General features: G+C 50.4%; 1 protein-coding gene across 1 annotated transcript in view; it reads right to left on the bottom strand.

The window, feature by feature from the left end:
* The window catches only part of CEMIP (cell migration inducing hyaluronidase 1), a 65,623-nt gene that overhangs the window by 24,093 nt on the left and 22,252 nt on the right, over positions 1 to 19,278 (bottom strand). The window contains exons 11-16 of the mRNA XM_068991321.1: positions 13,649 to 13,824; positions 11,295 to 11,504; positions 4,857 to 5,062; positions 4,030 to 4,099; positions 2,577 to 2,705; positions 968 to 1,053 (exon numbers count right to left, since the gene is read on the bottom strand). Coding sequence (XP_068847422.1) covers positions 968 to 1,053; positions 2,577 to 2,705; positions 4,030 to 4,099; positions 4,857 to 5,062; positions 11,295 to 11,504; positions 13,649 to 13,824 — 877 coding nt within the window. The remainder of the gene's footprint in view (positions 1 to 967; positions 1,054 to 2,576; positions 2,706 to 4,029; positions 4,100 to 4,856; positions 5,063 to 11,294; positions 11,505 to 13,648; positions 13,825 to 19,278) is intronic.

The following is a 19,278-nucleotide window of genomic DNA, read 5'->3' as shown; positions in this document are numbered from 1 at the left end:
GTACTCTTGAACTGACTGCCCTTCTGTGTGGTGGTGAGCTTCTCTCTGCTCTTGGTGCCCAGAAGACTCAGGCTAAAGAGCAATCAACCTGCCCATCCTGGGCTCTGCAATGAGCTTTCTGAGCCTGACACCAATGTCAGAGGTCTTCTCTTCAGGCACCAGCCCCATGCAGCCTACAGACATGTCACTTCTCTTGTTCATCATTACCATTGAGGACCGCTCCCCTCAACCCTGGCCCCAAAGTGGGGTCAAAGCCCCGGAGAAAGTTCAGACAGCCAGTCCTAACCCTGGCACTTGATGCAGACTGGGAAGGGGAGTCTGAGATGCCCTGCTCTCTATACCCCAGAGAGTAACCTTGACCTCGTGCCTTTTCTGGGCTGCTACATCTTAGCCACCAAATGGAGCACTGAGCCTGGATGTTCCTGACATCCAGGCCAGCAAAAATCTTCCACTGGGAGGATCATGCCACTGGTGTTGCCTACTCTTGACAGAGAGCAAGCACCTTGGTCTGTTCAAAGGGTACAGATTTTCCTATCTACCTGGAGGTTTGGACAGCACATTTTAAAAGCAGCTCCTGGCCTTGGGCTGCACTCCAGATGTATGTATAGGTACAACCTCAATGTTTCTTCCTATTAAATTGATGGCAAAATTCCTCCCTTCTTTTCTTTTCTCTTCACCTTTTCTATCCCAGCCCTGTTAACTTATTAAAAAACAGGTATTGGATTTTGCTGATTTTTCTGGAAACCTCTTGAAATTTCTTTTTCCTTACAACTGCTAAGGCCTCAACCCTGACTCGGATTTGGCCCCACTCAGTTTTTCCCATAAAGTACCCCCAGCAGCTAGCTCCATGCCCAGGACACAGAACGTGCCAAAAGATACTTGAAGGATGAATGGATGAGTGGATGAAGGGAGTAGGGCTGAGTCCAGAGGCCCCCATGGAGTGCATGGACTCCCCAGGGTTGATTACCTGGCAGAGATGATGGAGAGGAAGGGCCGCTTGTCCTTGGCAGAAGCCTGGGTGGTTTTGACCCCGTTGTCTATGATCATGCCAGCCTGGGGAGAGGGGACATTAAGGGACACATTATTGCGGGCTGCAGGCATCTTCTCACACCCAGCCTCACGGTGTACTCTTGAATGCTCCAGTAAAACCAGCTTTGCTCTCAGAATGTATTAATAGAGATAGGGGGTTCTGCAGTGAGGGAGGTGAAGAACACGGATTGCTCTGCACGGCTCAAGTCAAATCTGGAATAAGGTGTTGGTATAGATGAGGATGCTGAGGTTTAGATGGGGTTAAGTATTTTGTCCAAGGACATACAGCTAAGTCCATTACCAGAACTCACACTGCTTTGGGCAGTTATAAGCCCAGGTTCCAAATTAAAGACAATAGATAGGCTGTCTTGGGAAATGTGTCTGCAATGATGCAAAGAAAATGCTGAGCTTAAGCTTTGTCTTTACCTTGGAGCAGGGGTCTTTGATCCTCCCCCAGTTTTGTCTGTTTTTGCCTGACTCAAGGGAAAAAATCTCACTTTCTTATTTGGCCCCCAAGGTGTCCACTTTGTCAGCCACAGGAGAGCGTGAGTCTGGGCAACTGAACAAGACTGTTCAGGGTAGCTCTGTTCAGTCTATTTAGGGCTTGATTCCCTCGGCCTGTTAGGAAGGTTTGAATACATCATCTCCTCTTTATAACTGAAGACGCTGGCTACTGTGATCTTCAGCTAGCATGTAATTAAGCGGTGGGGAGGTGAATGAGTCAGAAGTGGGGCTCCATCCTCAGCACTTCCCTCATGAGTGTGACCTTGGGTAAATCCCATCACCTCTGGGGCTTCAGTTGCAGCCTCTGTAAGATGGGCTGATGACACTGAGGTCCTGCTGTGAGGACCAAGTAAGACAGGCCAGGGGAAGAGCTGGGGGCAGAGGCCTCACACGGTGACATGGGGTCAGGGCTCACTGGGCGCCAGCACCATGCGCAGGCTCCTCCCTGGCTCAGGCCTCAGAATCCATCCAGCTCGAGGGTCTTCTTGTCCCCTTCCCTCCCTGCCACCTTCCTCAGGGCCCGTCCCTCCCTCTGTGCCCAGGAGTCCTGGCTACCGTCCTCCCTCGAGTATTCCTCTCCTTTCCAACCTCCCCAAACATCACGGTTCTGTGTGGCCCAGCCCCCGCTCATGGGGAGGCTTCTCGAGGAAGGGCTCATGACAAGTGGCCAACAGTTGTCTCTCCACAGCCCCTCTTTCCCACCACAGCTCCCATCCCCACCACGTGCACTGCAAAGTCAAACTCAGGTGTCCCAAGCAGGGGCCGCCAGGAGGAGCAGCCTGAATGATGGTGCTTCCTGCCTCTCCTTTTGGCTCCGACCAGTTGCCAGGTGGAGGCCAAGGCAGGAACAGCCACAGGAGAGCCTTGCTAAGGACAGCCAGGACCTGGGAGGCCACAGAAGGCCGCTCTGTGTCCTTCAAGTCCAAGGCTAGGAATGCACTTGCTCCCGGCTGTCAGCGGTGGCAGTTCGGGCTCTAACCCTGTGCGGGCCTGGGAAGCCTGACCAATGGGCTGGCGGGGAGGCGCAGTCTGGGAGCTCTTACCCGGTAGTTGGAGTGTGCTCGGTTGTTAAGGAATTTCCCCAGTGGAATGTGCTCTGAATAACCCGGGGAGTACATGCCGGCCGAGGGGCCCGTCGGGACATGGTGAAAAATGAACCAGAATCCAGTTTCCTGGTGGAGGAGGACACAGGGGGAAAGGCACAGAATTCAGCGCCAGGGAGCTTCTTGTGGGGGTAACTGTATGGCCCAGACTTGGGGTGAGCCTAGTGTTATCACCCAAATGGCCCCACCCCAAACACACCTGCAGGAAACAGTGAAAAGTATGAGGCAAATATATTTTGTGGGCAGGCGGGGTATGAGGGTGTGGGAGTTCCATCCTGACTGTTAAAACATTTCGTGGGGTCCTACTGTCTCAGCCATGGGAGGCAAATGGCTGGATTTCAGAGCTACCTTGGGGTCCATCACTACCCCCTCTCCCAACACAGAACACAAGGGTCGCCTGAGCTTTTTTCTTAGCTTTTCCCTTTTATTCTGCAGACATGGAAGCTGAGGCCCAGAAACAGCAGTTGACCTGCTCAGGACCCCCAGGAAGGTGAGCAGCACAGAGGGCTGGGTGAGAAGCAGGCAGGGTAGACAGAATGCCGTATTTGGACCCTCTGCCTGTCCCTGCCTGACCTTCCTCCCCATCAGCTGGTAGGTCATAGCACAAATCTCATAGGGTTGATACAAGGTTGATAAATTACTGGAGTTTATGGGATTTCCCTGGTGGTTCAGAGGTTAAGACTCCACGGTCCCAGTGCAGGGAGCACAGATCCAATTCTTGGATGGGTAATTAAGATCCCACATGCTGCATGGTGTGGCCAAAAATAAATACAAATAAATAAACTTGCACACACAGCAACACAAAATAATTTTTTAATTATTAAAATTTTAAATTATTTTAAATTGTTATTAAAGTGTGAAAACAATTTTAAATTATTGGAGCTTAGAACACTGATATGCCAGGCATCTAACAATGAGTTATTGATCACATTAGCTACGATTATCAGTGTGACAAAGGGCCAGAGGCATCACTTAAAACCGAGTCCCCGTGGACTTCCCTGGTGGTCCAGTGGTTAAGAATCCGCCTGCCAATGCAGGAGACACAGATTTGATTCCTGGTCTGGGAGCTAAGATCCCACATGCTTCAGGGCAACTAAACCTCTGTGCCACAACTATCTAGAGCCTGTGCTCCGCAATAAGAGAAGTCACTGTAATGAGAAGCCCTCACATCACAGCTAGAGAAAGTCCGTGCACGGCAATGAAGACCCGCTGAAGCCAAAAACAGAAAAAGAAAACCAAGTCCATCTGCCTCCCAAGCTGGCCCTTCCCTCCTCACCCGGCTCCTGTCTGTGTAGATGTCTAGACTGGGGCTCAAGGCATGCATATTCTATACGCTGGACCTGGCCGTCTCCTCTACCCCAGCCCCACCCAAGGCAGGGACGTTTCTGCTCACCTCGGATCCTGCAGCAGCACAGTTTATGAGGTTGTTGTTGGGATTGGCCATCCAGAAGGTGGACACAGCACTGTGGACAGGGGCAGAGATGGAGCGGCATCAGACGGAGGGCCACCGGCTCCCGTTCTGCCGCCGGGTTGGAGGGGTGCCCCAGGTCAAGGGCTCTAATGAAGCTTCGAGGAGCCTCTTAGCAGTGATTTGAGAAGCCCTTGATTTGTTGATCTGAAGCCTAATTTTCTCATTAAAGTGGTATGCATTTACACCCCTAACATGCTCAGAATTTGAATGAGGTCTGGCTCTTGATGGTAGAAGCAAGTCTGTGGGTTAAATCTGAGATGGATCCTAGAATAAGTGGAAATAAGGGGAACCCAGGAAAGTGGCTGTTTCTAAGGGAGAGACCCTGGACTCAGAAGGGTGATCGCATAGGAAGCTCTGTTTCTCTGTCTCTCTGACTGTCTCTGTCTCTGTCTGACTCTCTCTATCTCTCTGACTATTTCTGTCTCGGACTTTGTCCTGACTCTCATGTCCAGAAGCACACTTGGCAGCTGGTACCCATGTGTACAGGCTGTGGGTGCCGAGGTGGCAGCCTGCTTCCTCTCCTCAAAGGAGCCCTGTGTGTCACCCGGAAAAACCCAAGGATGAGACCAGTGGTCTCTCTGGACAAGACCGATGCCCATGAGGCCCAGTAAGAAGGGAGAATAGAAAACACACTGTGCCTGAGCAGCTGAGAGCCTCAAGTGGTTAAGGCTGCAAGGTCTGAGCCACATAGGAGCCCAGGACTGAGGAGTCAGAGGCTGGGTGGGAAGTCGCATGAGGGAGATGCTTACTTGCAGTCCTGCCGGGGCTTGGGGATGTACCCCGGGTAGGAGTCCTCCGTGATCGTCTTGCACATCTTGCTGTCACGGTCAGAGGGGAGGAGGGTTCCAGACTTGACGAGGAGGCCGAGACAGTGGTCAAAAGTGTTGCGCTCTTCTGGCCCGTCTTCCGTGAAGAAGCAGTGGCCCAAAGAGTTATAGCCTACAACATCCTTGACCTGCCGGGGTCAAGACGGGACAGGTTACGCAGCATCACCACTCATTTGCTCATTCATCCATTCCACACACACGCACAGCCTCAGGCGCCACCAGGCTCTGAGAGGGGCACTGGGCATTTGAAAATGGACCAGACATGGGTGTTGGGCCTGGGGAGGATGGGACAGGGCGATAGAGCCAGACTTTAAAGTCCCTTGCAGCTGGGGGTATTATGACTGAGGCTTCCCGGGGTGCGGAAAAGGACGAGATGTTAGAATGGGCCCACGAGGAGACTGTGGACGAGGTCCTGTGAGCTAACCTGGTGAGGACACAGCGAGTACACTGCTTACGAGGACTTAGAGGATTTCACCAAGAGGTCCCCCAGAAAGGGCGGTGGGGAGAGTGCCACCTGGGGACAGTACCTGAGCCAGGCCAGGTGGGCTTATTGTAGGAAGACTGGCTCCTCACTCTGCCCTCACCCATAGACCCAAGCCTGCTTTGAAGCCCACAATCCATATCAAGCCTCATTTGAGAAAGCCAGAAAGGGTTGCAAACTCCAGCTCTTCAATATCCTTCTTGGAATCACGGAGTTGGGGAGCTAAGCCTAGAAACCACTTGAAAACATGGAGAGGCCTGGGGTACAGTCTCTCAGACAAGTCTTTCAAGCTCTCTCCAGCACACTCTCCCCACTTCACAATGAAGGAGTCCAGCTCCAGGATCTCCAAGGCCCCTCTGGGTCTGAATCTCAATGAACTCATTGATCTGAGAGTTAGAGGCTCCTCAGAGGGCCTCTGGGCAGAGCTGTACCTTCTTGACTCTGCTCACCAACATCCCTGACAAATGGGCCCCCTGGTTCAGTTGAATGGCCCAGACGAGATGCTGGCTACCTCCCAAGGTGCCCTGTCCACAGTGGGGTGTGAGGATGGCAAGAAGCACCTCACTACCTTGACTGAGCTCTTCCATCTCCATCCCTGTCCCTGGGTCCTGACTGCCCAATGACGTCACCCAACCAGGGAAACTCTTGCTCCCCTATGACATCATTCAACCTGATGCTGCAACAGGCCCTGGAAAAAATTCATCTATCACCCCCAAACAACTCCCCCTCTAGCACTGCTACCATTCAAGAGGTAATCCTGTATATTATGGGATGTTCAGCAACATCACTGGCCCCTACCCACTAGATGCCAGCAGAACCTTTTCAGCTGTGACAACCATAAATATCTCCAGACATTCATTTCCAAGTATCCTATTGGGATAGGCTTCCCCAGTGATTCAGATGGTACAGAATCTGCCTGCAATGCAGAAGACATGGGTTTGATCCCTGCATTGGGAAGATCCCCTGGAGAAGAAAATGGCAACCGACTCCAGTATTCTTGCCTGGAGAATCCCATGGACAGAGGAGCCAGACGGGCCACAGTCCAAGGGGTCAAAAAGAGTCGAACACGACTTAGAGACTAAACAACAATTCCATTGGGAAAGGGAAGTGACAAAATTGCCCCTGTCTGAGAAGCACTAATCCAGGGTAAACACCCCACTTCCCTCCGAAGTCTCTTCTATGACAAATCTTACCTACTCCCCCAACTCCCATGCAGCCCTGCGCTAGAACTAGGACCCTTCATGTCCCAGCACTGGCCTGGGCGCTTATACCTTTTAACCTTGCTGAAATCTTACATAATTCAATAATGATATTTTTTCTTTTAGAGATGAAGAAAATGAGACTCAGAAAGGTCGAATGATTTGCCCAAGGTCATGCAACCCACATGTGTGAAACCAGGGCTGAAACCCCAGTTTTCTAACTGTGTCCATCCACCCGTAGGGGTGGGTCACAAGCACAGCTGCCCTGTGCCAGGCAAGCTCTCTGTTCTCTCAAACAAGTATCACCCCCTTGATCTTTGATACTAGGCAAGGGCGTGATCTTGAATGCTATTCAGTCCCTCAATAAGCATTTTAGCCAATACCAAGGTCACGCAATGGGACTGCTTCCTTTCCTCCTAGTGAGCAATGAAAGTTTCTTATAAATAGCCTGGGCAGACAAGCCTGGGAGGAAGAGGTGAGAAAGCATGGGTTGCTCGTCCTGGCAGGGACATCTGAGAGCAAGTTCAATGCCTTCACTTAACAGAGAAGGACACTGAGGCCCAGAGGAGGGCGGTGGAGCCATGTTCAGACCCGGGCCTCCTGCCTGCTGCCCACAGTTCCTCTTTTAAATCCCATGCACCCAGTTGCCCATTGTCTGGATCATACTTTGGTTGTCATTCTCTGAATCCAAGTGAATAATGAATACATTCTTATTCTAACAAATGGCTGAAAAAGAAATTCCCTCCTTTTGAGTTGTGCTCTGGAGAGAAAAATCCTTATTGAAAGGAATAAAAATAACTCCTATTTGCTGGGTGTGAAATGCTTTACATATATTATCTCATTCAATCCTCATCCAAACTACTATTCCCTTTCAACCAATGACACCGAGACTTAGAAAGTTGCCCAAGTCCCTTCTCTTGCAAGGACGGATGGAGACTTGGCTTCTCCATCTGTCTGATCTAAACTTTGTGTACGAACCAGTTCTCAACAGCACCAGAGGAAAAACGCTCCTGTCTTGTGTTGTGTTTCTTTCTTCTCTTTAGGAGTGGGGTGAAGTAGCATATAGAGTCAAGAGAGCAGCGTGATAAGGTAGAAAAGCCCTGGGCTGGGAGTGGAAGACTCAAGTTCAAGTTTGGCTTCACCACAGACTTGCTGTGTGATTTGCGAGTGTCCTTAGGGAGACTTCTGAAATCCCTTCCAGCCCTAACACTGGATGACAGCTCTTCCTTAGAACAGTTCCTAGAATTAAGACCCTTGAACTGTGATACGGCTTGAGATGGGTGCATATAGACAGATGACAGATATGTAGGTGGGTAGACAGATGTTGCTGTTCAGTCTCTCAGTCGTGTCTGAGTCTGTGACCCCGTGGGCTGCAGCATGCCAGGTTTCCCTGTCCTTCACTCAAACTCATGTTCATTGAGTCAGCGATGCCATCCAACCACCTCATCTTCTGTCACCCCCTTCTCTTCCTGCCCTCAATCTTCCCTGCACCAGGGTCTTTTTCAGTGAGTCAGCTCTTTGCTTCAGGTGGTTAAAGTACTGGAGCTTCAGCTTCAGCTTCAGCATCAGCCCTTCCAGGGAGCATCCAGGTTGATTTCCTTTAGGATTGACTGGTTTGATCTCCTTGAAGTCCAAAGGGCTCTCAGATAGACAGAGAGGAGCTGGATAAACAGACACACACACATGGACATGTGGTGTACCCACCGAATCCTCATGTTTGCTATCTGGAAGCAATGTGTGCACTCCTGGCCATTCTCTTGCCCAAACTGCATTTTCCCTGTGTTCTTCTGGATAGCTTCCCTCATGACTGAGATCATGAAAGTGATTCCTGAAAGCCGTTTTCAGTCTTCAACTGTTGTAAAGTGGAGTCTAGGCATGAGATTTTGAGGGGTAAAATTCCTCAGCTCTTAGGACCTGCTTCAGTTAGAGCGACCCATGTAGTTTATTGTCTCAACCAGGACATTTTTGAGAATGAAAGTGGGAACTATTAATATCAATTGACTATTAACTATTAAATATAATTAATAATTATTAAGTTGATAATTATATTAACATAACTGCTATTAACTATTATTTATTAGTAATCAGTTTAGGGACAACAGCTATAAACCAGAACTGTTCGATGCAAATCAGGGCTTAGGGTCACCCCAACTACGAGGACTTCCTCCTGCAGCCTGCACACAGCGTGAAAAGGAAATGACTGGGACAAATACGAACGGGGGAGGGGATGGGATGCACTGGGAGACTGGGACTGACAAATAAATACTACCCTGTGTAAAACAGATTCATGCTGATATACGGCAAAAGCTGTCACAATATTGTACAGCAATTATCCTGCAATTAAAATAAATCAATTAATTTTAAAAACCAGATAACTAATGAGAACCTGCTGCATAGCTCAGGGAACTCTACTCAGTGCTCTGTGGTGATCTAAAGGAGAAGGAAATTCAAAACAGAGGGGATATATGTGTATGTATAGCTGATTCACTTTGCTGTATAGCAGAAACTAACACAACATTGTAAAGCAACTATACACCAATAAAAAGCAATTTAAAATATAAAACAAATACAAACAGAAGTGAACTGTATACCTGATTCTGCCTTCTAGGGTGAGTATGATATAATTCGTCTTAGTGAGAAACTTGGCCTTAAGTATGAACTTATTAAAAGGAAGACTGTAATTTCTGAGCTTCTGCCATTTCTGCCTCCTCTTTTTTTGAGCTGCTAAGGAAAAGAGCTTAGGAGTAGGCGGTGATTTGTTTTGCAGTCTGTGTTAATGAGCTACACCCGTGGGGGATTCATGTTGATGTATGGCAAAACCAATACAATATTGTAAAGTAATTAGCCTCCAATTAAAATAAATAAATTTAAATTAAAAAAAATGAAAATGCAAATATAAGTTGGAAAAGGAAACCAAGAACTCAATCATTCTGCCTAATGAGGAAAAGAGTGAGTCTCTAAGGTGGCCCAGGACAGGTGGGGAAGGGCACTGCAGGACCCCCACATCCAGGTAGAGGGAGGGAGGGCTTGAGAAGAAAAACCAGTCTCTCCATTTCCAGCTGATGTCTGCACTGATCTGTGATGCACACTCCGCACCACACCCCCCCCCCCCCCGCCCCCTCGGCCCATCTCCTTCCCACTCTGCCAGGAGAAGCCCTAGCCCCTGAACCTTTGGGGGAAAACAGGGCCAAGGGTCTGTTTTCCTCATGTGGGCTCAGGAGGGAAGGAGAGATGAGAGCAGCTCATGAATCAAGAAATGAGTAAGGGACTTCCCTGGTGGTCCAGTGGTTACGAATCTGCCTGCCAGTGCATGAGCCACGAGCTTGATTCCTAATTCAGGAAGATCCCACTTCCCCGGCTTCTCCACAGTTTTCGTCTCCATGGAGATGCCCCCTTGCAGCACTGCCCTGACAGAAGCCCCTGAGAACAGCCCTCCAAGCCCCACCCACAGCACTTTCCATGCTCTGACCACCCCCCACTCCACGTGAGCCTGTTTCCCACAGGAGACTTAGAGAGGGTGAGCAACTTGCCCAAGGTCCCTAGCTCAACACCTGTGGACCAAGCCTTTCTAGACTATGCCCCCAAACCCACGCTGTCCCCTTTATACTGATGAGTGCCCCTGCTAGGAGAATCTACTATAATGTACTAGGAAGTGGTGGGCATGGTGTAAACCAGAGCAAAGCCCACCTTGGGGTGGGGGTGCTATGACTTTGCCCCAGTCCATTGTGGCCAGGCAGGAATGTGGGTCTAGTGTTGCCAGTTCAGCCCACTTCTCAAAGGAAGCCAAGAATCCAAGACTTTATGTGAAATCTCTCCATTTTCAAGTGATGAAAACTCATTCAAATGTTTCTTTAAACACTTAAGCCAAACAAAACACGTCTGGCCACTGGGTTCAGTTTGCTGGGTGCCATTTTGTGACATCCGGTTTAAAAGTTCACAGAGGATGTGAGTTTGGTCCACTGAAAGAAAGTTCCATTTCATGTAAAATTATCAAATGTTTCTCTAAACGTGATACAAGCCAAACAAAACACAAACTGGACTCAGCATGCAGGGTGCCATTTTGTAATGTCCAGCTTTAAAATTATGGAGGATGTAAGCTGAGCTCACTTAAAGAAGGATCAATTGAGTGTAAAAGTTATCTGTGCAAATCAAGACAAGCCACACACACACACACACCAACTAATGAAGGCATTTCCCCCAGTGCTTATTGCTCTGAAGACACTTGGTTCAACAGAAGAAAAAGGGAAAGGGCCCAGTCCTGCTGCCACTGCAAGCCTGTCAGGCAGGCTTGGCATGACCCCTGCCTCATTTGCAGTTAAGCAGATTCATCATGACGCACAGTCATGGAATGATCCTGAGGCAAACCAAGGAGCAGAAGAGCTAGCCTCCCTGTGACCACTGAGTGCTCACCCATCTCTGTAGCTTGGTGCTCTTTAGCAAGGATACACCCTTATTTTCTCCTTTTCTGGTGTGTTACCTCTTCTCAATCGATATCGTTCTCAAATTTGAGCCAAGGATGGTTCCACCCCCAACAGCCCTGGACCAAGTGACTAGATCTAAAACATCCCACCATTGCTAACGATCCCTGGGCCCAGCAGTAAGCAGATTGGCCTCAGGGAGGGAAATGAAGGAGATGAAGGGGCTCTGGATCCCTTGCTGCCCCGGGAAGGAAGTGCTTACCAACAAGCCATTGGAGCCGTGGACAGTGACACAGCGGGAGAACGTGTGGTGGATGGAGAGATCCTTGACATACGTGGGTGGGTCGTAGCCTCCCTTTTCATCCACGTCGCCTGCCAGGTGGAAGTGAATTGGGTACTGACCAATCAGCTGCTGGCCCATGTGCTTCAGCTCCACGCCCTCCAGGTGTGCGGCCTTGAATCCCAGTGCAAACTGGGAGAGCAGAGCCCAGAGTCAGAAGGGGTCCATGGGGTTGCTCCCTGATCCCCCTCGCTGGTGCCCACATTTCAGAAATGCACATACACGTGTTGTCCTCAGAATGTTTCACTGAGACCCACCTCAGGGACTCAGTTCATCAAAAGACATTCTCTGCAAATGGGTTGAGATGTCTGACTCTTCCTACCTCACTGGAGACAGGGTGCTGCTGATAATATTGTGATGAGCAGGGCAACGGACTGTGTGGGATCAAGAGGTGCAGCGGGAATGTGCGGTGTCTGGTGTTTGACTCAACCTTCTTTTCCTGCCTCCTAAGCTACTGAGCATTATGAGAAAGGGGTGACCCTGAGATAACCTGGGGGATGCTAGCAAGAAGCATGCCCTAGGAGGGTTAGGGAGCCCAAGAGAGGATGGACCCTGGGGCAGTAAGAGCCCAGGTTGTGGTCCACCATCTGAGGCCCTCTCCTGGCTGGGGGAAGGGGAAGCTGAGCTTGGGGTCTTCATCAGCCCGTGACTCCAGTAGTGTGTGTGAGAGCTGTAGGGTGTTCCACACGCTTATGACATAGTACACTCAGAGCCATTGCTACACATTTCAAAGGACCCACTTGATCGCAATGAATGTCTGTACTCCAGGAACTCACCATGAAAGCACAGTTCAAACACAATTCCTGCCCCAGGTTGAGCTCTGCTAACTTCTACTAGGGAAGAATGACTTCAGGACATGCTAACCATTCCTTCCAAAAACAGGTGCCCATGGAAATGCCGACTCTAGCAGTGGCTGCCCTGGAGAGCTGCGTTAAGAATGATTCTGGGTCTAGTTTGGGCAAAGTGGGAAGGAGTGCTCTGGTCACTCAGGGATTCACTCTCAAGATGGGAAACAGGATTGTAGCAGCGTGAGTGACATAAACCTGCTATTTTTGCTTTAATCTCTCTAACGATTTTATACTACCACCCCTGCCCCCTCTCCTCCCCAGACACTGATCAGAAATATGTAGAAGTGGTATTGGAGGGTGCAGTGACTGGGATGTACTGCTTGAATTTAATGAGCAGGGGCTGGAGATGCTAGAAATCTTATTATATAGACCCCTGCGACAAAAAGAAAATTGTCTTACTTATGTCAGCAGGGACTCGATGATGAACTGTTTCACTCAATTATTCCTTTCTGTTAGATTACTAAAAAAGTCTTATCCTTAGAGCATATGAATTTAGCTTCAAAAGAATTATTTTTACAAAACCCGAGGGTATACTGTTATTCTACCAGTTTTAACCTCAAATCACTGGAAGCAATGGCTTCATGAAGGAGGCTGGCATGTCTTAGGATATTCAATATGCCAGGTATAGGCACCTTATAGAGAGATGCTACAGAAAATTCCCCTACGAGCTGAATGCTAGGAAAACATGAGCTCCAGTGAATTGATACCATTTTTCTTTGTTGCGCAATGAGAACCCCTGTAGCTCATCATCTCTGCCTTGGTCTTGAGTCTCTACTGGGAAACTCACAGGTAAATGTGAAGCTAGAACTTCTAGTTCTCCCTTGCTTATCACTCTCTCCGTATTTTAACAGTGTGTGTGTGTGCTAAGTTGCTTCAGTTGTGTCCGGCTCTTTGCGGCTCCTCTGTCCATGGGATTACCCAGGCAAGAGCACTGGAGTAGGTCGCCATATCCTCCTCTAGGGGATCTTCCCAGCCCAGGGATCAAACCTGAGTCTCTTTTGTCTCCTGCACTGGCAGGCAGGTTCTTTACCACTAGCACCACCTGGGAAGGATCTATTATAAATGTGACTTTGTGTGAGTTAAATGCCTCTTCTTTTAGGAAGTCCTCAGGGCTAACTAACGAAGAAAGGGAATGAAAGCCATGATTGAAAATGGGAACCATGAAGGCAGGAAGCACAGTGTGATGGGTGCCACAGACCTGGGGAGTGGGTGTTCCTCATCGTCTCTCTCAGCCCCAAGCACTGACAGATGAAACTGCACCCCAGTGGATGATACACAAGCCTCCTCCCGCTTCCAGAGGGTACCCCTCTCTTGATCCTACCCCTTGCCTCCCAATCCCTTCCCTGCCAAGCACCCCTGCCCCCAGGATGGCATTGTGCAAATCCTCCTGGTTGGGTTGACGGACTCTGCAAGGTAGATCTGTCGTACCTTGATGTGGCCCCCAAAGGTGTCGAAGTCAAAGAAGTTGCAGAGGTGGTTGCTGTAGGGGTAGCACTCATCCTCCATCTCCCCCATCACCACGATGTTCCGGCTCAGGAGTCCCACCTCGGCACGCATGTCCACACCATCGATCTCCTCCCCGATGTGCAGGTACATTGGCTTGCCTAGGGCAGAAGAAGGGAAGCAGGGAGCATCAGAGGTGCTGCCTGTATCCACTGTGCCAGGACCCACCAGGGGCTTCCACTGCTTCTGTGGTACCTGGGGTTGTCCAGGACCCTGAGCCCCATTTTATAGAAGAGTGAAGCCCAGGGAGATGAAATTACTTGCCTGGATGAAGAGCCAGCCGTGAACACTCATGTCTGAAGCCCATGGCAGACATGGCTATTTGTCCCCTAATTCCTACCCCCTTTCTGCTTGTCAGTACTAGAAACTTCTATGTTAGCTGACACAAGACCCCCCGGGACAACCATACTCCCTAGCCTCCCCGCAGGTCAGCGTGGTCAGAGGATGAGAAGAGGAGACGCGTGTACCCTGCAGGCGGCTCCCGCTATCCCCCGGGGCTGGGATGTGGGCACTGGTGGTGGGCCAGCCTTGCCTGTGTGAGAATATACCCTGGAAATGGTACAGCAACCAGAGGGAAGAAACCTGGGCTCTGGATGATCCCACAGAACTCACGCCGTAGACTGCCTACCAGTTGGGTTTCTTATGGACACAAGACGAATCCCCTCTTCAAAGCCACTTCGATAAAGGGAAGCCTAGCGTGCTGCAGTCCATGGGGCTGCAGAGTTGGACCAGACCGAGAGACTGAACAACAACAAAAACAACAGGCTGCCTTTAAATTCAGCTCGTCCCTGAGACTGCTGACCTGGCTCCTAGGTGCTGCCTCTTTCTTCTGAGGATGTAATTATAGACGGCAACAGTCTCTTGTGCTGATTTGCAGCCCGAACCATACCACGGACACCGCTTGGCTTTCACTGTGACCTTGACTAGAGCAGCAGGGCACAGAGCTCGGCCCCTCGATACCACTGGTGCCCACATACAAAGGCTGTGGCTGCACTGAGCCCCGAGGAGCACCCGCCGACAGTGACCTCACCCTGCCCTCTCAGCCCCGGGGAGGGCTGGCTCCTCTGTCCAGTCCTTCACCTAGCTTACATCCCGTGGGTGGGTCTGCACTTTTTCAGAGGATGTTTATTGCCTTGGATTTCTGCAGACTCAGGGAGGTGGTGGTTTCTTTGAAGCATCTCAGTTCAAGATGCGAGACCAGTGTCTGGCAAAGCTGAGAAAATATTCCCTTTGGAATTGGTATTCGCCTCCTCCAGCTATAGTAACAACTGACCACAAATTTAGTGGTTTAAGACAACAGAAATTTCTTATTCTTTTTTGGTCATGCCATGTGGCATGTGGGATCTTAGTCCCCCAACCAGGGATGAAACTCATGCCCCCTGCAGCGGCAGCACGGAGCCTTAACCACCGGATCTTCAGGGAAGTCCAAAGACAACAGAAATGTCTGACAGTCCTGGAGTTCAGAAGCTCAAAATCCATTCCACCAGGTTACAGTCAGAAGTCGACAGTGCTGGTTCTGTTGGGAGGCTCCAGGGAGAGTTCGCTCCTGGCATTTTGCAGATCCAGACAGTGGTCAGTGTTCCTGGGTTGTTGTTCAGTCGCTCGATCGTGTCTGATTCTTTGTGAGCCCCTGGACTGCAACACGCCAGGCTTCCCTGTCCTTCACTATCTCCTGGAGTTTGCTCAAGTTCATGCCCATTGAGTCGGTGATGTCATTCAATCATCTCATCCTCAACCACTTCTCCTCCTGCCTTCTGACTCTGACCTTCCTATACCTCTCTTTTCAGGAACATTTTGGGCTTCCCTGGTGGCTCGGTGGTAAAGAATCCACCTCCAATGCAAGAGACGTGGGTTCAAGCTCTGGCCTGGGGAAGATGCCACATGCTGCGGACCAGCTAAGCCCATGTTTCACACCTACTGAGCCTGTGCTCCAGAGGCGGGGGAACCACAACTACTGAGCCCAAGTGCTGTAACTACTGAAGCCCACACACCCGAGAGCCCACGCTCCACAAGAGAAGCCCCCACAATAAGAAGCTCATGCATCGCAACTGCAACTAGAGAGCTGCCCTGCTCGCCACAACCAGAGCAAAGCTCAGGCAGCAACGAAGACCCAGCACAGCCAAAGCAAATAAATAAATACTTAAGGACCCTTTTGATTTCACCTAGCCCACCCAGATAATCCAGGCTCACCTCCCATCTCATGAGCCTTAAGGACATCAACCAAGTCCCTTTTGTTGCCAAGGTAATATTCGCACACGGCTCCAAGGAGCACAGCACCCTGCCCAACTGCCCGCAGGATGGACAGAGTAAAACCCAGACTCTTGTGGGCTTATCCACCATCACTCACTCCCTCACAGCCCTTTCTGCTCCAGCCAGACCCCACCACCCATCCTACCCATAGCAAGCCTCTGCTTTTTTACATCTTAGAGATTTCACCTAAGCTGCTCTCTCTGGCCAGGACAGCCTCCTCCCGTTGTCCATGGAGCAAATCACTTTGTTCCTCAAGATCTAGCTCCTTTTCAGTGAAGTCTTCCCCGACCGTCCTCAACATCAGCTGTGGATCCCTGAACACGTCATTTAAGCTCCCTGAACCTCAGACTCTATCTATACAATGGAGACAATCATAGCATATATCTCAAAAGGTAGAGATAGCTGTGAAATGAATTAATCCAGGGAATGTGCCCGGAACAGCCCTGGGCACATGCTAGGGGGCTAGGACACGTGCAGCTATCCCCAAGCAAAGGCTTGACCCGAGGGCTCCCACCATTGGCTTCACACTTATGATGGGAGCTTTCTCCATTCCATAGGCTGGGGTGGAGGGGTGGAGGAGGGAAAGCAGCCAGGGGTAGGGGGCACTTCCAGGTGGATGGAGGCGCTGTGTTGATTAGAGTCCTGGGAGCAGAGGTGGGAAGACAGACTGAGAGCTGGGAGAACTCTCCAGTCCCACCGCCTCCTCCCCCACCTGCCGTGGGGCTCCCTATCAGGGCTCTGACAGACCTCACGGCTGCTTTATCTGCCCTGCTGCTGTGTTCACAGGCCGCTCCCAGGCCGCGATGCCAGGGAAGCTGTGCACTCTGCTTTCTCAGCATCCTGTCCTGTCTGCAGAATTCTCCCAGCCGGCCTCCACCCACCCTCCCTTCCTTCTCTAAGCTCTGATACAGGAAGGTCTAAGGAAGGGGGTATTGAGAGCTGGGGTGGACCGGTTGGGCTGGGGGTGTGGGGTAAAGCGGGCAGGCATGGCCAAGCTGGATTTGTCTCAAATAATCCAGAAGGGCTGTGAGCACAGATGAGGGGTGGGAAAGGCGTGGGGTGCAGAGGGACCCACACAGGAATAAAACTCTGACCTTTCTGAGTGCTCACACTACGGCTGGCCAGGTTCTACAGTGCCCCCTCTCCACAGTGCAGTCATGGCACAGGACACTGGGCTCAAGAGAAAAGCGAACATCGAGGATCTTCCACCCTGTGCATGTGGTTCCTGACCTAACATGATCCAGGGATTCTGGGGGAGGGGGCAGTGGGGCCTGCCCTTCTCAGACCATGGGAACAAGCCCAGAGAGGCTTGGGCTGGAGGGTCCCTGAGAGGCAGATTTAAGCTATAGAGTGCCCTAGATTCCGCCTCCTGTCTAGTCATCTTTGAGTGAGGATGCTGAGAGAACACGTAGCCTTTGAACTTGAGAGCTCTGAGTCTGAATCTTGGCTCATATCCTCCAAGCAGACTTGCTGGGTCTACAACAGCAGCAATCCCCAGAAAGTTCTGAGATGAAGGGCATGCTCTACTCCGTGTCATCTACTGGCCCCAGGTGGTCACTGAACTCTTAAAATCTGGCTAGTATGACTGAGGAATGGAATTTCCTTTTTAAAATTAATTTTAGTTACATTTATTTAGCCATAAGTGGTTGGTGGCTAACATAGCGGAAAGCGTTAGTCTAGACATTTAATTTTCATGAAGAAATGAAGAAGATGTTTCTTCATCTGGGTCATGGAGAAAACAGTAGCCTCCACCTTTTTTATGTTATCATGGAGAGTGAAAACAGTAGTATTACTTAAAAGTGTGTGAGTGTGATATTGGGTGGTTACAAGCAAAGTGGGAAGTGGAGAATGAAAACAGGGTAGAAAATTGAAGACATTTCCCATTGCCATGTCAGGAGGTGTTGAGAATCGCACTGTGGTTGGCAAAACTTGGAAATATTTTTTCTTTTTAGATGATTCACACGTTTTCATGACTTTGTTATCCCCATCTGTTTCCCATCAGAAAAGCCTTAAAATGCAAAAAGGCCTGTTTACTGGAATCTGGGGGCAGTGAGGAAGGAGGAGTCAGGAAGGCTGCGTCCCGCTCTGCAGCCAGCCTGGGAGGAGGACATGGAACGGCAACCGGGTGGCGGTGCCATTCTGGAAAAGAGCGAAGCAGCTGGAGTCCCCGCTCCACGTCACTGGGGGATGGACAGCCAGAGGATGGGCTTGGAGCTGAAGAGGAGAAATGAGGGCCTCCCCAGGACAGACAGGCAGACACATACACACACTTTACAGATACCCTTCCCTGGGACTTTTCTCACTGGGGGTGCTGTTTTCACAAAAGCCCTAAAGCTTCTGAGCAAGATGGTCCCACCCTTGCTTAAGGGGGCACAGGGGAGGCTGGGTTGTGGGACTTGGAGATACAGACATGGGCAGTCATGAACCAAAGGAGCTTGGAGGGTCTGCCGTGGGGGGTATACTCCTCTCTACTCACTCTTTCCTCCTTGGTCCTCCCAGGACCCAGAGCAGCACCATCTCACACTCTGTCCAGCCTGAACAGTCTTCTAGAAGCCCCTAGAACCACTGGTCAAACACTGCCATGCTCGATCATTTACCCCTGAACCATGCTCTGGGGCGAGGCAGAAGTGCCCTCATATCACACGGTTCCCTTTCTCAAGGTCACTCATGGCACTACCCGCTGCCCTGTTAGGTCCTGTTCACGTTGGAATCTCCCTCCAGGCCTGGAGGTGCCCAGCACTGAGGTGCAGATCGGGGCTGGTGTGAACAGACCAGGGCCTCTTCCAGCGGTGCTCCTTATTCTCTCTCCCTGAAGGCTGGGCCTCAAAGGCAAGCTTTCACCTCCCTAGAAGCCACAAAGGCAGCCCCAGAATCAGGGTCACTGCACAGAGGGCAGTGACAAAGCTCAAACGTCTGAATGCCACTCCTGCCAAGCGTCCCAGAGGACACCTGACGTCCCAGAAGGCCTGTCTGCCTCTACTGTCCTCGGGAGACACAGGGCATCCAAGGAGGGCCCAAAGGTCTGGCACTTACTAGGAACTGCTTCCCTCGGGGCCATCCTGTAAGTGGGGTGCTAGGAAGTCTAAGAAGCCATTGCACTTAGAAGAAAGCCCCCAAATTCTTTCTCAAGCACACTCCCACTAGCCAAAAAGGCTGTGTCGAATTTTACTTTTTGTAGTTTTGTTTCTAAGATAATAGATACTTTCCATATGTTGGTTATACTTTCTCAATCCATAGTATTCTGCTACCCCTAGATTCTAATACTTCTTTAGGTACAATGGTCCTGTGGCAGCTGATATAGTTAA

Source organism: Capricornis sumatraensis, chromosome 19, assembly GCF_032405125.1.
Source record: "Capricornis sumatraensis isolate serow.1 chromosome 19, serow.2, whole genome shotgun sequence".
In the NCBI taxonomy this organism is placed as follows: Eukaryota; Metazoa; Chordata; class Mammalia; order Artiodactyla; family Bovidae; genus Capricornis; species Capricornis sumatraensis.
The sequence above is the reverse complement of the archived record's forward strand: the minus strand, read 5'-3'. Positions and strand labels throughout refer to the sequence as shown.